Genomic DNA, 21,703 nt, shown 5'->3' on the forward strand with positions numbered 1-21,703 from the left:
TAATTTACATATTTCAGATGGAAGTTAAGACATACCTCACCTCTCCTTCGAAACGTCATCTTTCCTAACTCATACAATTAATTTAATTTTATAGACTGCGTAGTCTTTTATCTAAATTCTCGGAATAGGTAAGACTTGTTTAATTCTAGTTAATGAACCTGAACTTGCAAGGGAGTCAGATGACTTTCAATTAGAGCTTCAACTGGAGCCAAGTTTTCCTTCAATGAAAAAATATTGGTTTCGCTACAAGAAATAAATATAGACATAGATTTTTCTAATTGAGTCAAACATCTATATTCTTTTCTTGGAAGAAAGTTCGGCCCTGTTTGCACCAAAAATAATACCCTGACCATTGACAACATGAAAGCAATTTCCAGGGCAGCTTTTTCCAAATAAGAGGAGTTCAATTTCCTTCTCTGTAAAACAACATTCAAATGTTGACAACCTTTGTATGTCTTTCTTGGATAAACTTGACTTGGCCCAATCATCACTACCTTTTAAGAACAAGCTAGAAATGAAGACTATCTCACAGTTTAAACAAAAGCTCAGAGTTAATTCTCCTAAACAATCTTTTCTGTAGCTGACTCAAAAAGGTTGGGAAAGGTGGAGAAATAGTTTTTCCTAAAAGAGACATGATCAACATTAAAGTTAATCTTTCTTTCTCGGGCAAGTCGCTTAAAAGATAACAAATTGGATTCCTTGTCTTTACACAAAGCCTCGGCCTTCGCTTAAAATGGAGCAAGCTGAGGAGTCACAGAAAAGGTTCTCTGAGACATGACAACTTTCGGATTGGCACAGAGGTCAGTATCGAATCAGTGGAAACGTGAAAGGTGTCCATCTGAACTCTGTATCACCACCTATAACTCGGCCGTGCCTTATTCACGTCCCTTGAGTTGCTTTAATTATGATTTCTCGCTTCCCCTCACTGAAGTCCTCCTGAGTCTGAGCAGGCTGTGGGTGCATTTTCCCACCCATGTCCAACTAGGAGCCAACACGTTGCCATGGATTCAACCCTCTCTGACATCCCTACAATGTGACCCTCACCTCCCTTCTCTTTTCATCCTCTCAGTCTTCTCTAGCTTCTCTTCTTCCATGTGCTATTTAGACATAAATGATGCTCGGGGTGCTGCTGGCTTTGACTTGCCCCGTGCACACGGAGAAATCCCCATGGCTTCCACATCTCCACATCTATGTGCTGATGGTCCCAAGTCCATATATAGTTCCACCTCCAATGAACTTAGACTCAAGAATAAGCACCTCAAATTCAACCCAAACCATGCCAAAGTCTTATCTTCCCCATGGGGAAAAAATAACCCTCTTCTCTCTCTGGGTTGGTCCTCTTAGCTACTGATACCCACGCACTCGAAAGAAACCCAAGTTATCTTCTATTTCCTTCAGGTTCCAGTGGATCACCAAAACTTGATGATTTTCCCTCCGACATGTCTCACGACTCTGGTACCTCAAGTCCATTCCTTTCTTTACTAAAAGGAAACACTTCATAAATAAGGGGCCTTCTCATTGGTTTCCTTTTTTCCAGTCTCTCCTTATGTAATGCCTTCTACATACAGCCGACATGACCTTTTCAGAGAATGGATCTGCTTAGGCCATTGGTCCGTGCAAATCGCCAGCTCTCAAACACCATCAGGAGAAAGCCGACCACATTTCGGCCGTTTCTTTCTTCGATTCCTATTTCTTTCCTCCCAAACTGTTCATGATACCCATGAACTGGCATGTACTTCCACTGCTCCCCTTACCAGCCTCTCTCTTCTGCCTCACCAACGTTTAGGTATGCTCTTAGACCTAATTCGAATATCACCTTCCCGATAAAGCCTTCCTCAGATCATTCTCACGCAGAATCGATTACGACCTCAGCCCACCAGAGGCATCAATTATGCCACTAATCACATTTGCAGGTAGTTTTCCACACTGCTCTTCAGCCCCAGTGGGGAGTCCCGTGGGTAGTAATTCTCTTGTAAATCTTCATATTACCAGGACCAAGTAAAATGCCAAGCACAGAGTAGGTGTACAACACATAATTAACGAATAAGAAATGAGTAACTGAGTGCCCAGAATAAGTAACTTTAATGAAACAGAATACTTTTCTAGGCATTCGGAAAAGTCATATCTGCAACTAAGTTTTTATTTTAAACTGTCTATTTAAATAATATACATTTCCACGGCAAAAACAAAGACATAAAAACAATTAGAACTTAAGAAGCGATCAAGAGCATGGAAGGGGCAAGGCCACCAAACGTGGCAGCTGTCCGGCCAAGTGCCCAGATGAAACTCACCCCCGTGGACAGCGACTCAGAACCAGAGGAGAGTTTAGAGTTACTGGTGAGTCTTCTGCAACCTCCCTTTCTGCAGATTAGGAAAATGAGGCCGATTAAGGGTAAATGACTCGCTCAGAGCCTTACAACTAGTAAAAGCCAGATCTCCCAATTTCCAGTTGAACACTCGTTACACACAAAATAAGTAAAAAGAGTGAAGAAAAAAATTAAGCCATTGCTTATGCAAATACTACTCCAAATCCATGAAGAGAAGAAGGCAATACCATGAATCAAGTTCAAAGACATGAGTGTAGGGTGCTCCCAAATCCTCTGGACGGTCACGCACTACGGCAGTGAACTTACTCTGCTGGCTTCGTCAGCGTCCTCTTCATTGATGGAGCTGGAAGGGGAGGGCGTTGCCGACTTGCTTGCCGGAGGCGAAGGAGAAGTGTGGGGCATGCTGGCGCCTCCCAAATTCAGCCCCAACTGGGCGCTGAGCTGAGACTGGTTGATGGTGGTGAGCTGGGCGGAAGGCATGACCCCGGCGCGAGCAGCATCGGTCATGTGGACGATGGACCTCATGATCAAAGAGGGGTCCTGACGGTACTGTGACACCTGTGTGTGGCTCTGATCCTAAAAAAGGCAACAGAGGGGGGGACGCTCTTGATTTTCCACAATATCAGTGGACTTATTGGGAGTAGGGTAGGGTGGGTGAAATGGGTGAAGGGTGTCCAATGGTACCACCTCCCAGTTATAAAATAACTCGTAGGGATGTAACGCACAGCATGGTGACTGTGGTTACTGCATATTTGAGAGCTGCTAAGAGAGCAGATCTTACAAGTCCTCGTCACAGAAAAAAAATTTTTTCTAACTACTTATGGTGATGGATAGTAACTTGACTTATTGTGGTGACCATTGCATAATATATTCAAATACCAAAGCATTACATTGTACCCCTGAACCTAATATAACGTCAAATGCCGATTACACCCCAATAAAAAAAAAAAAAGAAAAAGAAAATCAATAAAATTAGAACGTTAGCAGTTCCTTAGACAGGTGTGATCTGTTGCAATTTTGATAGGTCTGACCTATTCCAGGATGATGGTCTCTATTAATTTAGTAACTATAAAGACTCATGTCAAAAAGACGAGACATCGAAAGCACGAGGCCCAAATCATCCAGCCTCATCTATTTCATGATAGAACTGTCACTGGGTGACTTAAAAATAAAAGCCCTCTACTGGGTGTTTGCCCCAAAGGTTCGAAAGCCCACATCCAAAAAGATATTTGCACACCGATGTTCATAGAGGCATTATTCTATGAACGTGGCCAGGACATGGAAGCAGCCAAAGTGTCCTACAATAGATGACTGGATAAAGAAGCTGTGGTACGAATATACAATGGATTATCACTCAGCCATAAGAAGAGATGAAATACTGCCACTTGCAACAACATGGATGGACCTCGAGATAATCATGCTAAGCAAAATAAATCAGACAGAAAAAGTTGATATCACTTATATGTGGGATATAAACCTAAAAGCAACAAACGAACAGGACAAACAAACAGACTCATGGACATGGACAACGGACTAGTGGTTACCAGAGGGTAAGGGGGAGGAGGGAGGGGGAAGAGGGAGGGATACGAGGGAGGGGGAGGTAGACGGGGTAAAAAGGGTTAAATATGTGATTGACAGAAAGAAATCTAAATATGGCGGTGAACACACAATGCAATACATATATATATATATATATACCTTACTGCTAAATCGTACACTTGAAACTTACTGGATTTCCTTAACCAATGTCACCATGATAAAAAATAATAATAAGTAGAAGACTATTGGGAAAGAAAAGATCAACTTCCAGCTCTTGCTTCTTCATGAGGAAACGGGTGACAGAGAAAGGGCTGACGCGGAGGTCCAGCCCTTCCAGGCCCACCTGCCCACCAACTGGCTCAGCATCCTTCTCCCACACAGAGCTCCGGTTCCGATACCCTTCGCCCAGCTCTGGGACAGAGGGAGAATCGGCTCTCTCTATTTTATCGCTCCCAGGAATGCATGTGACTTGCACAGAGGATGGGCTGGCTGCACGGCACAGAGCAAACATCTGTTTGCCTCGAGGCATGCTTTCTGCAGAACCCTCCCGTTAACCGGAGGGTCGTCCCATTCTGAATTACGGAGTCAGTGGCATCTGGAAGTCATTCAAAGTCTTTAGGATTGGATTTAGCCTTTTTTCATCTTAAACCTGCTTTGTTTCTTTTTGTTCAACACACGGTGATTTAATGTACTAATGGATGTTTTAAAATATGGGTAAAGAGGAGGTACAGATAATCAGAATTTAAAAACTTCTCTGAAAGTTGCTGCAGTCACTTCAGAATTAGTCTTCTGTTTTTGGCAGTCACATAAAAGGCTTTAATTCCTTTTTTTAATTCCAAAGAATCAAAAAGTGAAGACATGCTTTTCAAACGACTTACTTTAAGACGTGTCATTTAACCTGAGTCTGATTTTATCGAAACCAAATTCTCTTGACTCAGAGTGACCCAGAATCTAATTTTATACACAAGCCTATGAATTCTCCACTGTTCCACTTTTGAGTCTTTCTGATAAGGCTTATTTTTGCTCTTTATAAGAAACAAACGAATTATAAATGACTAAATTGGAACACTTACTTTCATTGTATTAAGTATACAAATGCCACCAAATAAGAAGCCATAGCTATCCATAGAAAACCAGGTGAATAAACTGTGATCTAGCAAACTACAAAGTATTATGAAGCTTTTTTAAAATAATGAATTAGATTTATGGCATTGACCTAGAGCAGGGTTTCTCAAATTGGGTCTGTCAACATTTTGGACCACATAAGTCTTTTTGTGTAGTCTGTTCTTTGCATCCTAGGATGATATAGCAACCTGGTCTCTATTTTCCTGATGCCAGTAATGCCAGTAGCAACAACCTCCCTCTCCCTCCGCTCCACCAGTCATAACAATCAAAAATGTCTCCAGATGGTGTCCCCCAGGGGACAAAATTGCTCCCAGTTGAGAACCACTGACTTAGAGTCACATGTACGACATAGTAAGTGAAAAAGCAAGTTGCAAAATAAACATAAAGCACAGCTCCTTTTTGTTTAAAAAGAAAAGCACATAATCTGAACTCGCAACAATGGTTATATTATCAGAGGTAGGGTTCGAGGAGTAAGAAGGGGGAGGATTTTAACTTTTAACGATTATAAAGACACAAAACAAAATAAACTAAAACACTTTAGTCAGGAAAAACTAAAAAGAAGATATACGTGTAGTTAAAAGTCTATAGCTAATTGCTAGGGTTGAATGCTAAATATATAAAATTTCCATTGTTTAATAATTTTTGAGTTATCAATTTCCTGTGGCCTCCCGGAAAAACATGTCCCATGTATCAGAACAATCCCACTCTTCCTTGTCTCAATGACAATATCCTCTTCCACGCTTCTGAAAATATTACTTTCTGTGGTAGGCATCCCTCTGCAGTCGTACGACAAAAGTGGATTTTATATGATTCGCCTGTCCTGATTTTTTCTTTGTTAGCATTCTACCACATGGTTAGCTGCTTCTCTTCAACAACGCGACTCAGTCACTCTTCCACGTTCTTTGAAAGTTCCACCATTGCTCGCTCATGCCACTTCTCGCCTCCAACTATTGGGGAATCGAGCCATCTAATTCTTACTTTGCTCTTCGTAATATGCCTTTCGGAATGCTTTTCAAAAGCCCTTTCAGACTTATTAAATCCGAATGTTTTAAAATATCTCCAAACTTCCAGAGTACAATTAAATTAAGTACTTTAATCCTGACTGTGTAATAGTAAATTAGTTAACTGGCATGGCCACAAAATATGGCTTGCACAGCTTTCTCACGAAGGGTTGTTTCGCTCTCTATCTATTCCAATACCTATGAGAATCGGACCGTACGGATGCTCGACTGACTCCTCCCACACTGAGAGCATTTTCAGATGGATCTCATGGCCAAACGAAAGGCCAGGAAGTACGTTTTCTTGGCGTCACCAGCTCTTCCCGAATTTCACCTACATTTGATGCTTTTCTCATGGACCTGGTTGCTCGTGAGCTCCTGGTGACCGACAGCCAGGACTCACGTACCGAAACAAACAATAAATGCTTGTTACTCTGTGCCAGGATGTGTGCTAAGCTCATTGTGCATTTTCCAAGTGAATTTTCTAAAGAGCCTCCGGAATTAGATGCCATTATACCCGATCACGGATAAGAGAGATTCCATGGGCCACAGAGCTAGCTAGTAATGCTCGAGGGAAAAGCCGTGCTGTAGGGAGCCACGGTGCCTCAGTGGTGGAGGTGTGCGTGTGCAGACAGAGAACACGCGGGTGTCAGGCTCTCCACTGCCACCAGCTCCCTTTAAGAAATGCAGCTCCATCACTTGTTTTATAAAATTGAGATTCGTTATAACATTGCACTAAACATAATCATCATCATCATCATCATCATCATCATCATCATCTTCTGCAGTGAAGACAGTGAAAACCACCCCGGAAAAATACTGGCGGTGAGGCCAAGGCCTTGCCAAAACTTATAGAGCCATCCAAATAGTTTTCAAAACCCTCGGCCCTATCTTTCCTGTCCCCATTGGACAATATACCAAGATCCTCCAAAATATTTTCAAGGAACCGCTGACGCACATAAACGTACCAGCATAGACCATGCCCCACAGTTATCGGATAACTTTCTATGTGTGAGGATTACAGGATAAGATTAACCATGAAAATGTCTCTTCAGAGATTCGAATTCCTTTAGGGCCACTAATGATTAACAACAGCCTTGGGGAACTTGGTGTTCCTTAAAGACTCAGATCATTTTCCATTAAAAAAAAAAAAAGTTAATCCTTAAAAGATGCTCCCTTTGATCTCAGGATTCCCACTTAAAAAGAAAAAGATGTCAGCCCAGGTCCAAGATATTTATTGAGCACCTACTATGTGCCCGGCCAGAGAAGCCAACACACCAATACTCATATCTTTAAAATTAGAAAGTTATCTTTGTCATTGTTTCAAATATTACTCTAAACATAATTTAGAATGGACTAATAAACTTACTATGACAAAGTGTAGGCAAGAATAATTCATACATTTATATACTCCTTCAAAATAGCTTAATTTTTCCTAGTAGCAATGACATGGTAAGGAAATGTAAACCATGGATATACATTTCTTATCCATTCTTAGGATATAATCTCCCCAAATTTAATGCCATTTATAAATCATTACCTCTGTTATTAAAGTCTTGGAAATTTTACTAATGATGAGTGACAGGCAAAGCAACTAGTGGCTTCTAAGAGGTGGCAGGAACTACTTTAATTATTAGACAAATACAACGAAAATCACCTTGGGGAAGGGGAAGGAGTGTCTAAAAGCCTGTGTCTTATCTGCATGAACAGAAAACATGTACGTAAACAAATAACGACGTCAAATTATGATGAAGAAAATAAATAGGTTATACCAACAAGTGTTTTTGGGAGGGCGATGCCCTTCGATTGGGTCGGTAGCAAAGGCCTCGTCGAGATGACATCTGAACCGAAGCCTAAAGGATGAAGCGGCGTCAACCGCCAAATGAGGGGACCGGCGTGTGCAAAGTCTGAGGCGGGAGCAAGCGTGGCGTGCGTGAGAAACGGGCAGGAGGCCAGTACAGAGGGCGGCCGGGCGAGCACGAGGAAGAGGTCAGTGCGGTGGGCCCGGGAGGCGGGAAGGCGCCACATGATGCCCGGGAGGGATGCGGTGGGCCCGGGAGGCGGGAATGCGCCAGATAATGCCCAGGAGGGAAGTCAGTGGACGCTTCCCTGAGCACGTGACCCACCGAGCCACGGTGTAAAGGAGAGTAGACGCTAACAACGCCAGAGGTGAGGGAAGAGCATCGCAGGCAGAGAAGGTCAAGTGCAAAGGCCAGGGGCGTGAGGAAGCACACCGCGGGAAAGTAAAGGAGAGCGAGGGCTGCTGGGCCGGGAAGGGCAAGGCTGCCCGTGAAAACCAGGAGGCAAGTCATGGCCACAAGGTGACACGGCCTGTGGTCTGTCCTAGGAAGTCTGGATTCTATGCAGTGCGGAAGGGCGTCACTGGGAGTTGAAAGGCTCGGTCTATGTCTGATGGGGTTATTCATTCCGATAAATATTAACGGGTCCTACCTCACGGGCTACCCATCTAAATCAACTGTGGACAATCTGACTTAAATATAAATATAAATCCAGAGCTAACATCTCAACCTGTGATCTGAAGAGTCCCCAAGGATTAGTTTTTGCATTCAGAGGAGGTCACCAGAATGGGAAGGCCTCGGACTTCTAACAGGAAGGGCAATGCCTTCTCTTGGCCTGTAAGGACGCTTCGACAGGGCTGGAATGCTTTGTGGGTGTCTTGGTGGGGGGAGCGCTTGCCTCCTCTCTCCACCTGATGAAAGGGCCTCTTTGTTGTTTGTTTGTTTGTTTGTTTGTTTTTAAACAGGAAACCAGGATATTTCTGGTACTGCTCCTTCATTTCCTGAAACCCAATTTTATTATTGAACATTAATCGTTTGAGTGAGCTGTTAAAACCTAAGTCATTTTATATGAACAAAGGAAACTTGAGCTCACTAGCATAAAGGAAGAACTGAGGTCACCCTCGTTCAATGGAAGACCAAATAAACATTACGGAATAAAAATAACACCGTTAGCATTGTCAAAATGCAGGGTCCTAAGGTTCTGGGAGGGAGTTTTTGCTTTCTCTTATTTAAAAAGGACCGAAGAGAGGTGTGAAGGACATATTAGACCCAAACTGAGACTTCCTCCTTGACTTAATCAGGACAAGAACACCTGAAAGGTGAAAAGCATCCTTACTGAGTAAATCGCTCTACTACATGAGCACGTCCACACTCTACCTGAGGAATGCGAGGGTTTGCCGGGTGGGGCGGGGAGTGGATACGGTTCAGTCTTATTTCCTAAGCCAAGGAAACCCAACTTCCAGTCCCTCCATGCCATCCTCAGCACGGGGTGGGGCGGGGGCTTCTCTCTCCCAGCCCCGGCATTTGTCTTTGAGCTGCCCATATCCACCTGCACCGCGGTGGCGCTCCTTTTGCAAATATAAGACACGAGCTTTCAAATTAATTTTTATTTTAAATATCTCCCTTTATTTTTCGATTTTATCTATTTTTACTTATTATAATGGTGCTTACTTCCACTGGGTTGATTTTATCATAAACATTTCTTTAAAAATCTAATATACGAACAAGTGTAATTTACCCTCCATCTACTATTACAAGCAAATATGCTCTATCATGATCCAAAGTTAGATTTTCGTAATAGAAGAGAATATCTAATTAAGGAGAAATCACCCAAACATATTAAACGGTGTGACTAAATACATTTTTACCATGCTGCTTTTTAAATCAATGCTTCTTGAGAAATGGAGTAATTAAACAATTATCAGTAATAAAAATTGCTTTATGTTAATAAATAAGTATGCTCTTAACAAATATGGAATTAGGGGCTAGTAATTGTATACTCAATTATTGTTATGTTCAATAGCTATGTTATAATTTTATTTCCAAATTAACAATGATCAATCAATAGTCATGCATAGCTACTATATTCCTAACTCCAACAGACCTCAAAACAAATGTAGTTATGCCAAAGGCATGCCAATGATAATTACAGACCTACACACCACAAACTTTTAACTTCATCAAAATATCTGCACTGAAATAGATCATTTTTACTTAATAACTACTCTCAGGGTTATAATCAAACATACCTACATGGGAACATCTTGTGAAAAACAGTCTTCTCAAAAGTTAATTAATAGTTTCTTAGCAAAATAAAATTTTCAAGAGTTTATCATAAAACACTTAATGGTATTTTACTCATATACCCTATCACTCCTTTGTTTTACCAAGAAGTCAGCTCCATGCTTGTTTAACCGAGTCCTAAATTAAAATTTTAAAGAAGACTTCCACTTTTACAGCTGTTTGTACTTTAAACTCCACTCCTCCATTTTGATTTAATAGTTAAAGTGTGCTCTTAAGAACAAATCAGTATTCTTTCATTGTCCTTTCCTTTATTCATATGTATGGTCAACAAATGAAATATTGAGACACACTGTTCCAGGCCAAGGGTGACAGTAATAAATGAGACAGGGGAGGGGAGGGGACAGGCCATGAAATAAGCAAAGGAGACCATCGCGAAGGGTGACAGGTGCGATGGAGAAGAGGAAGCGGGGTACCGGTACGACTCTCGTGCCTCTAAAGGAACGTTCGAGTCACCATGCCAGTGTTGTTCGTGAATCCGAGGGATGTCAAATGGCGTCTCTGCTGTCCCTGAAGTAGATAACTATAGGCTATACGTGCTAAAGACAAGATGCAGGGAAATAAATCACAGCTTGACTTTCTAACAACACTTTTCCTTGAATGTCATACATCAAGCAAGTGATCATGTGTCACACTTCGCGACAGCTAATTGGATTTCGCAGAAGTTTGGACCATACTCCTACTTACATAGATGACCCTAAAGTTAACTCGGCCTTAAAGACAACATCCATGTGTTCAAGGTCAGTAGGTATTTACAGACCAAGAATAAAGACTACTTATTTTAAGCTATGTATACTACAGGGCTTTTTGCTCTACAGAGAAAGGCAGCTCATAAAAATGTCCATGGCCTGGGCGTATCAGGCACACAGTTGTCAAGGTATAGTGACAGCTAAATTCAAGTTGGTTTTTGATGCTAAGAACCCATTAGCTGTCATCAGACTGTGAATTTTGGTAGCATGCAGAAGAGATACCGGTAATCAAAGAAACAATTTTATGAATAGTATCATCAGTCTCTAATTATTAGGAATAAATCATAGCACTTAGTAGGCACTCAGTAAATATCTGCTGAAAGTTAATACAGATTCAATTTCAGTATCTGGGCTTTGGACAGACAGACCCCAGCTCATTCAGAGTTTTTTGCTTACATAAGTTGTGCCTTTTCTATTGTTAACTTATGATAAAAATATGTTGTGGCCATCACTTGACCAAAAATTAGTATTGCTGAAGTAATCATTCAGTCTATATGAAAAATTGTTAAGCTTCCCCCAATGGCTAAGGGTAATCGCCTACAGGACTCAGCTCTGCAGACTCCACTGACAACGGTGTGAACGTGTTCATAACGATAATCAGGACTTGTTTTAATAGAACGTTCCATGCATTAAACACATTAATGACCCATGAAATAACTGTTTTATCTGTAACACATTAAGCAACGTTGCTAAAACAACGTATTAATTGAAAGTCTGCTGGTTCTCTTAATGCAAGATTTTTAAAAGTATACAAATGGCATGCCAGTCATTTTGCAAAAACAAAAATAATTCAACTTCAAAATTAGAGCCATACCAAATGATCGTATATTTAAAAAAAACCAAAAACCAAACTTCTAACATAAGCCTGGTGATTTTAGATGTGTTATTTTTATATATTCACATTTTTTTTTTCTGGTCAAAAATGACATCTGTCTAGATGATGACTTATGAGTCTTATGAATATTTTAGAACCTTGTAACTTTCTTCACTGCATGCTTATTTTCTATGGGACTTTGTTCTCTCTTTCTCTCTTTCCTTAACACGTACAGGGACTACCATACTCAAATATACCTCCCTTACTTCCACCCTTTTCAATTTTCTAATACTATGTTTGACATTTCTAGAGGACCAGTGTAGCATTTTCTATAAACACATGCTACCCCAATTAAATCCAAAACATATCAAACAGAACAGGTCAGTCCTCTAAACACGAACTATAACATACGAAGAAAAAGTATGTTGAATTATCAGTGTGTTTTATAAATTCTCTTTTTGGGGAGCATACAAAATATCAGACTGGAGACAATTATTTTACTGTCTGTTTCTTGGATATCAAAGAGAATTTTGAAATTCATCAAAGCTAACCTTCTGTTATGTACAACAGACTAAGCTGAAAAGAATGTTAACAAGTTCAATTTCCATTCAATCAGCACTACTGCTCTCTGAAATGTTTCATTGCAGGAAAGAAATAAAAATAATCTATATGGTAATTATGAGGATGAATCCCCCAGTAACTTCCAGCTACATGAAAGGTCAGTTCTATTCAAGATATTTTATCAGTCCCCTGCACATACTCCTGTCCTGTCATTTTAAATCTGAACAGCATTTTATTTTCCCATTTACAGCTACCTGCAGAATTAAGTACTTAAGCCAAATAAGAAAAAAAAAAAAAAAAAAGAATGTTGAATGCTGGCAAAGGCTATAATAGCATAGAGATAAATCGTTCAGCTGCTCTGTCTCAAGCCTCTAGGGCTGCAGATTTTTCTTCTCCTGGTGCACTGTGGGTATTCAAAACTTGTTCAACATGATTTCATTTCATTTCAGGCACTGCCTGAGAAAACTAAATTACAGAATCAATCATACAGAAGGTCAGAGTGAGACTTCATTACAAGTATTGCATGCTTGCATGAATATCTTTCATTTATGACTGACCCAATATGTCACAATAGCTGTCTAGTAAAAATAATCCACTTTCTGAAATTGATGTACTACTGATGTCAGTGCTACTCGCTGAGCAGATTATAGAGAGGTGTTAAAAAAAGAAGAAGAAGAAGGAAAAAAAAACCCTTGGGCACGCGCGTTGTAGATTTTTCGGATTGCAATCTTTTGTAGATTAAAATAATTTCCAGATGATCACCTGGACTGGCGATAATGCTTAGAGGTAAGGCATTTTTAACCAGAATATACTGCTGATGTCTATTTGCCAACCACATACTGCTTTAAAAGACGCATATGCACAACAAGCAAACCGAGGCTGTTCTTTGAAGTCACAAACACACCCACTTTCAATTTTTCAGCGACTGGCTTTTGAATACGAGAGCATTATTTGCATATTTTGGAATGTGAATGCTAAGCATGGATCTCGTTTTAATCCCCCCTTTCTGTTCCTCCTTTCTGTTTTTAAATATAATGGCATAAATTTAAGGAAGATAAACATATCGTGCCTGTTGCCAACAAAAATGCAGCTAATCAGTAACGTGACAAACTGTCACTCTTTCGAAAGGAAAACCAATGAGGCTCTGAAGAAAAGCTGGTTCAATACAACATAAACAAGCTGGCGTTTTTTTGTTTTTTTTTTTCCTTATGCGATAGTCTTAATTCACCATAGCAATCCTTCCCAGCCAGCCATATTCATTTGGAAAATAAAACTTCTTCCTTGCATAAGGTATGAAATATCCATGCACACAGAGACGCCGAATGCATGATGTAGAAAGCATTATTTATTATTTTCCTGGTGACCTTCCTGAGGGAGCACTCCGAGGAGCTGCCATGGAGTATTACGATGTAGCCAGCCAACTCGGTGCCCGGAGGGAGATATAGAAGAACCTTGACATAGCCTATTTTTAACCATGCCTCTGGCGATTCTGAATTCAAGTTTATACGTGAACATGGCAGGTAGTACATAGTACAAAGCCAACGACACATTGTATTCATCATAATTCTGTCCTAGTACATTTTATTTTTTCCAACATTTGTGATTTAAAATCCCATGACATTTCTTCAAGGTGAAATTCTACTAGAATTTTCAACAAGACGAGGTTGTTTCGAGCCAAAATAAATACCATTCGGGGTTAGCAAAACTTCAGAAAGGCACCAATAAATGTGATGAGATCCACATTTAATGCCATGATGACAGCCTGCACTTAGCTTAAGTACTTATACTTTTAAAAATCAATGAAATAATTCAACTGCTTTAGTGATTAGCAATACATTACAAAAGCAACATTAAAAATTGAGTCCTCTCTCCCAAAGCCAGTCCGTGAAAGCATTGTTCTTTAAGTGTATGTGAATATCATAATTATTTTATGATTCCATCTTTAGTTCTTTCCAATATAGTAAATTCAATTGACCATGAAATGAAATTTCATAGTCAAAATGCCTCCTTTACACTTTTTTATAGCAGCAATAACAGTTTTATAGCTTTAAGGCAAGGTAATTCATCAGATGTTTAATTTAAAGGCAGATCCTTATATTATTAATAAATATTTACCAATTTAATAAAGTACACATTTTAGCACGCATTGTATGGTCTTTTAACTATTTCCACGACTTTAATGAGCCTCGTCGAGCATCTATGAATGACGGTGAACCCTGGCAAGCTCTCTTGGTGACTAAACACCCTTTTTATTTTTATTATCTTCCAGGCACGACACCGCAAGCATGATCGTAGAGCAACAGAGACAGAACCCTCCTCTTCAGTGTCAAAGGGACAAAAACGTAAGAAAGTCCACAGGAAACAATTATTTGTGATGGCGGGGAACATTTATGAATACTTAATGACCCTTTCCCGACTGTTGGCTGCATTCTTTTCCGACAAAAAAAAAAAAAAAAAAAAGTAAAAATAAAAAGCCCCGATGTTCGGCTCAAACACAAAAGATCACAGGCAAAGAAAATTATGTTGCTGCAATCTTATTGGGGAAAGCAATCTTATATTTCAGAGAGCGCGCAGAATCTCTGCACTGTGAATCCACTACATATTTTGCAATCGTCTGTTGTCATCTGGGAAATTAACAATGAAATCGGTAAACATCACTGGCATGGCCTAATGTGCAGAGAAATATGTAAACAAGCAATAGGATTTGTTTTTTGTTATACCAACACATCTGTTTCATTTTATCAGGGTTAAAAAGAGAGAGAGAGAGAGAAAGCCCTATAAACTATTAATCTTGTTTTAAAATGTCTGCTTAGTACCTCACCTAGATAGACGTGCATGCTTTATAGACTATGGCGGAAAAACAAAACAAAACAAAACAATCCCAGCAGAAGACTTTAAAATGCTTTAGAGGATTTACTCTGGTGATTGCTGACTATAATTGCACGCTAAGAAAAAGAGAACTAAAATTATTGCATTAGTAAACTTGGCTCTCTGGAGTGCCTTATTGGATGTCGATGACAATAAATAACACAATTAGGTATATTCCACACCATAAGCCACTCTAGATTTTCCTCTGCTGGTTCTGAGCAATCATTTTTTCTCCCTGTCTCTGTATCACAGTTTGTTATTTCCTTTGAGGTAGAGGCAGATCGTGTATCATAAACGTTATGTCATAATCCAACAAATGCCAAAGACCTAGGCACCTGATAAGAGCTTCCATCTCCAAAATCTCACCCTGAACTTTCAACTCAAGTAAGCCCCTTGGTTGAACCAAAGGCAAGGGAACACTGGCTGTTTCTAAAGCAATGAATCAGACTCCTTAACAATCATTTCAGATCAGAAAGATCTTGTTGGATCATCCTCTCTCATGTAACTATCAACCATCCCAACACCCTCTTGTCCAATACCAAGGCATGATCTAGCACCTGTGTTCATGTGGCACTAGGAAGTGAACCCCCATGTCCACTGGCAGCTAGGCAGGAGCAAGTCCGTGCAGAACACGGACTCTCAGACCTTCACCACGAGAAGTGCAAAGGATAGAAAGAAACTCCCGAGCAATCAATTGGCCGCCTACCATATGTAACCCACTGCCATGAAGCACGCCATCTTGTTCCACGAGATTTCTTGAGATTGTAATGGAAGGAAGATCCAGGCTCTGTGGGGGAAACTGGGGTGTGAATTCACTTCCCTGGGAAGGCACCGGGTCGCCGAGGCCTTGAAAGGGGAGGAGCACATCCGGCATGCCCAGGGCGGGCTCCGACTCTGGAGGAGGCGTGATCGGGGGGATTTCGAACTCCTCGTCCCCGAGGCTTGGTGTATGGAATGTCTGCTGCAAGGAAACAAAACACAGATATCTTCATAGTCTGTTCCTGTATCTTATTTCTCCCTGGAGGGAAAAAGCGAGATTTTTGCGTGAAAACACGACATAGCTAGGCCAAATATTTATCTCTCCAATGAAAACATCTTAAACACAGATTTCCATATAGAAAGTTTTGCTGATCATTCTGATTAAAGATTTAAGTCTCATTATCATATGGTTTTAATGGAGTATCAGTATTAACAGTTTTTTAATGCGTACTTAATTAGCAACATCTGTCTTTGTTGTTAGTGGGAGCATCAGCGACATTAGATTTGGCTATATAACAAATTGCCACTTTATTGATATGTGAGTGAAACAGCTCAAACCGCTTACATTATCCACATGCTTCATGAAATGCTGACGGTTTTTAGTGCACATACGCATTAATCCAGAAGTGAACATTACACATATTTACTTTCTGTCACAACATATAAAACAAGTCATATTAAATTTGTGGTTTGCTTCTTAAATTTCCTTACTGGTATATTCCCAAGTGTGTTGAAGGCTTCTAGGGAAAGTGTTCCTGTTTGTAAGACATTTTATATAAGGCCTATCACAGCATATAGGCATGGGTTCCGGGGCTTTTATTTAAAGGATAAGAAGTTATTTTCTTTCATATGAAGATTTTGATAAGTATTTATCAGAACATTTTTCTACCAGTGCTCAAATTTTAAAGACCACAGAACGAGTATAGAGATACACTGACATAGATAATATTAATTCCGTTGATACTGCTCACTTATCAGAGTAAATAACGTACTTTTCTTCACTGTTACTTAAAATTCTCAAAGACAGTGTTTCAAAATGCAGCCTCGTGATGTAAACCAGGGCTGCCTTGTTCAATCCCACTAACCATCTTTCTTAAAATAGAACTTGGATTTGGGGGGTCAGGATCTAGGATATTATTTTTGGTAGGGTGAAGAGATTGGAGAATATTTTTTATTTCTAGCTCAGAGGGCCAAAATTATAGTTCGTTCATTCATAGGAATATTTTTTGAAGACTGTACTGGTGTAAGATAATTTGAATTTTTATAACTGGTCAAGAGAATGAATTTAGAGCTGGCAATCATCATCCTTCAAACTAGCAATTGATGATAGAATTTAACAACCAACTGAGAGAAAACAGAAACAAACTAAAGGGGGTGGGGAAGCATTTCTTGCATACAGAAACTGTCAACTGTTATTTTTATCTCACTAGAAATAAAGAGGTCACAAGCTATGGGAGTCCATGGCGGACAACTGAATTAACATCTTGAGATTCTTAGCAGGCTCAGGATATGCAAAACATTACAGCCCGATAACACATTTGAAAGCTAGAATGAAACATTCGATTTTCTGACATATTTACTCTAATAATGACCCCCAAAAGGTGTTGATTTCTTACTGCGGTACCCTGAGTTCTCGAACACAAAGGGACGGATTGGCTGCAAACGTGGCTGGCTAATGAACGTAACCCTATGGCTGCGTTTGCTGTTATGTTGGCACTAATGTGGTCTAGTAACAGATGCAACTGTAATTTGTGACTCATTTGCTACCCCATTACTGCTTAATGAAATCTAACATATCACATTAACAATACGGATAAACACTCATTCTTGATATGTGGCATTTGGCTGTTTTCATTACCACTGTAATTAACACTTGAAATATTATTTCAATAAATATTTAAAGTACTTTAAAAAATGGTCAGGGTAATCATGACACAGACAGAAAATACAAAGCGAATGTGTGAATTTCAAACTCGGAGCATCCCAGTTTCCACGGTGTTATCTATAGGGCAGTATCTGTGGGAAGGAGAATGGTTTCAGGCACTTCATCGACTACACGGCATCAGACCTCCAGTCCTCCTGCATTAGTTCGCACTCATTAAAATGTAAAAAAACCCAAACAAAAAAAAACTAGTTCGCTTTTAATGCAGTGATTGGGAAATCGGGCACCTGCTGTAATGTAGTGGAGTAACAATTTATTTGGGCTTTGTTTTTTGTTAAAAAAAAAAAAGATGTACAGTGAAATCATTATATTAGATTACCTCTTAAACTTAAAAAAAAAAAAAAAAAACAACTTATGCTAGGCAGTCCAAATGTAGGGGGTTTTCATTTTTACTTGTGTTAAGGAATAGAGGAGATATCTTATATAATAGGTCCCTACAGTACAATTTTTTGCAAGACAAATTAATTCTAATTAGAATTTAGTATATTATTATGTCATAACCTAATAAAACAATACAATAAAATTCTATTACAATATATAGCTGAGGAAAAGCTAAAATCTTTAACCACTTTTAAAGAGAGGTAGTATGTTAAATATAAAGTTAAGCATTCCTTGGAGAAAAAAGTACCCAAAACACTGGCTAGTTGAGATTTTTATAAAAATAACCATGTATGGCATCAACAAAAAAATATATTGACTCCTGCCACTACGCCATATGACCAACATCAGATTAATCATTTCGAGTTTCTATGATTCCTTCTTACAGATATTGACTTTTCAGTGTTTGCCTTGAACATGTTAAAGTAGTGTGTACATGGTTAAATACCATCTGTACTGAAATGTTCAAAACATTTGTTCCTTTTGATAAAAATGCAAATCTGGAGAACTGTTGTATCAACATATAACAGCCAATGTCTGACACGGTGAATTATCACAGCTGGAATTAAATTGTCTCTGAGCAGCTGCTGGCAGCAGAGCTTTCATCAATGTTTGATTCAAATGTAGGGGGAAAAAAAACCCTACAGAATGAAACATCATGTTGTCCTTACAGACGGGGCTTGTGTTCATTATCACAAACAACGCAGCAGCCAGTGCCAAACAATTTTCCCTTATCTGGGCTGTCTTCTTGGTTAGAGAGATGATGGTCAGTGTAAAAATGATTGATCTCTGAATACCCTTAATTCTAGATTCCTCATTTTTTTCCCCTAATAATTTCTCAAAGTTAATGTCTTTCCTACCGCTTGCCTCTCCCCCGTACTAAGATCATTTATGAAGCCATTAGGATTTTGACTCTCTGGGGTCAAGCTAGTTCAGTTTCCCATATTTGAATGTATTTTGCAAGATGAAGATTTCTTTTTTTTATCGCAGAGACTGCCAAGAGGAAATGCTCCATTTGGACCAATTTCAGTTCTGTTAGTTCTTGTTTTAAAATCTGAGATCTCACACAGTCTACCATTTTGGGGAAACCGTTTTCTTGATCGAATCAAAATCGAGGTTTTTCTGGAGGGCAGGCCCCATGAACCCAGATGACAGCCCTAGGTCAGTGAGCAAGAAATTCAGGAAAAATAGCGACCAGCAAGTGTTCGTTCCATTCGCTATGATAAACTGTAGACAAACCCGAGGCCAACATGGCGCTGCCTTTACATTCCATCACCCAGTTTTCCCAGCTATGCCTACATCTTAAAGAATGCCCATTCATTCATTCATTCACTCATTCATTCAACAGTTATGGAGCACCTGCTATGTGCCAGGTACTCAGCTGTGTGGATCTAACAAAAACCAAAACACTCATTTCATATCGCTGCCATCGAAGACCCAAGACACTACAACACTCTTCTGCCCGATCGTTTCCCAAACCATGGCGACTAACAAAATTATCCCCAGAGTTACGCGAAGCTCAAGTATTTTCTATTTGAACTTCCGTCCTAGGTTCCAAAATAACCACTTATCTGCTTAGATACCAATATAGTGTGGATAGATACTATAGGCTTTCTTATACATTTACTTTTGTTAGCACGTGTATTTCTTTTCATCAAGAGATGTGTGTTAATTACTATCGTTCTTAACAGCCTATTGACAAGCACCTACCAGATTATTTTATCTCCAATAGGTTTTTTTTTTCTAATTTCTCCTCCAAATTGTTACCTTATGCCGCACCAGAGATACATTTGATACTCTGCTTCTCCTTTAAAGCCTTTTAAATGGTCTAAATCACACACAACACGTGAACAGACACGTCAAGACAGACTTACCTCACTGGCTGCAAAGAAAGCGTTGTTCGCCTCAGCCATATTCATGTAGTTATTGTTATTTGCAAACTGAAAAGAAAACAGATTGTTTTAGGTTACCATGCAGCATAATAAAGAATTCTGGTGGTTTGCTTAATATTTCATGGGATTTGGAAAGAATGCTGGTGTTAAAGAGATAAAAGAGTGATTTTACTGAGAACTGTGACAGGTTTCAAAGCATCATGCTATATATACTATGTCGTCGGCTGGTTCCCCTCAGAAAAATAAAGCACAGAGTTAAGCTACCCCGATCATTCCAGAAAATAGTGTTTTTCATTGAGACTAATGGCAAAGGGAGACAATTACAAACATTTGGCCAATGGGTCACTAGTGGGTGTTGTTGACTGACCTGGCATTTGTCAGAGGTTAGAAGAAAGAGTGTCTCCCCCCGCAAAAAAAAAAAAAAAAAAAAAAAAAAATCACCCTGACATGTTTTTAAAGCATGTTGGGATTTCATAGCTTACTTTTTCAAGAACAGATGTCACAAGTGCGGGTAGGTTAAAATGTGAATTAAATGGAACAGAATCCAATTCCCAGGACGCAGATTCTATTTTCTAGCGAATGGGGTGTGGCATGAATATAAACAAATAATAAGACCAAAGAATATTTTTTTTAAATCTCCAGAGTTTAAAATGATATCTCTATCCATCAGAGCTGTTGAAAATAGTGATACTTAATCTCTCAATGTAACATTAAGTGCAAAGAGGTTTAAAAAATAAGTGGGATCCTATGAACACAGCAATTTTCATTTAATTCCCCGACACAATAGGCCATTCATACCATCACAAATAAGACTGTATCAGCATCTCAGACATAAGCTCTTTACTTCATGAGACCTGTTATCAAAATGTAGAACTTGGATTTGGGCAGAAAATGTATTTTCAGGGTTTGGCTGGTCTAAGTAGGCACGTTTTGTTGCTTTCAACATTCTGTTATCAGTCCGGCAACATGGAAAGGCTCTGCGAACGTAATTATCTGGAGTTTTATTATTTTCATGATTTTTAAATGGGAAAAGAATGCCCTCTTTTTAATAAGGTATGTGATTTCCTTCCTTGCGTGCGTCAAATGCCACATCGGTTGGGCCTCTAAAGGATGAAATGTATATATGCATTCGCTAACATAAATAGGGTTAATAATTATTTAAAGTAGAAGGCACGATCTTCCTCCCCAAAAAAGAGAAACAGGCTCATATATAGGATAGAATGTAGATACTGGCACATAGTTGTGGGAGACCCACATAAATCCTCTCGATAAAGCCACCCGCACATTTCCGGGGGGCTCTCAGCCCGACAAAGAACCTGTAGGACTCGAGAACAGAAGCGGGATTGATATGCTACACTTTATCACGTCAGAGCTCCAAGAACTAAGCAGGATTTATACGAAAGACTCTAACGGTCTCTGAGCGCTGTTACGGTCCACAGAAGCCAAATCCCACTCTGCAGAGCGACACCTCAATACACACCCGCACAATGAGCCCTCAGATTCATTTGGATAAATATCTTTACGAGGATTCCTGAAAGATGTATTTGTTAGCACTTAAGAAAGACCTTTATCTGGTTTCTCTGAAGGCAAGGGATATCAAAAGCACACAGCGATGGCTTCAAACGTATACTTATCTCCAACCCATCAAGTT

General features: G+C 39.6%; 1 protein-coding gene across 2 annotated transcripts in view; it reads right to left on the reverse strand.

Annotated features, from left to right (window-relative positions):
* Nucleotides 1-21,703, reverse strand: part of TOX3 (TOX high mobility group box family member 3) — a 96,311-nt gene that overhangs the window by 8,954 nt on the left and 65,654 nt on the right. For both annotated transcript variants that reach the window (XM_016142407.2, XM_016142406.2), the window contains exons 2-4: nt 20,035-20,100; nt 15,788-16,042; nt 2,634-2,903 (exon numbers count right to left, since the gene is read on the reverse strand). In XM_016142407.2, coding sequence (XP_015997893.2) covers nt 2,634-2,903; nt 15,788-16,042; nt 20,035-20,079 — 570 coding nt within the window. In that variant the 5' untranslated portion in view covers nt 20,080-20,100. The remainder of the gene's footprint in view (nt 1-2,633; nt 2,904-15,787; nt 16,043-20,034; nt 20,101-21,703) is intronic.

Source organism: Rousettus aegyptiacus, unplaced genomic scaffold (assembly GCF_014176215.1).
Source record: "Rousettus aegyptiacus isolate mRouAeg1 unplaced genomic scaffold, mRouAeg1.p scaffold_m13_p_14, whole genome shotgun sequence".
NCBI classification, from domain to species: domain Eukaryota; kingdom Metazoa; phylum Chordata; class Mammalia; order Chiroptera; family Pteropodidae; genus Rousettus; species Rousettus aegyptiacus.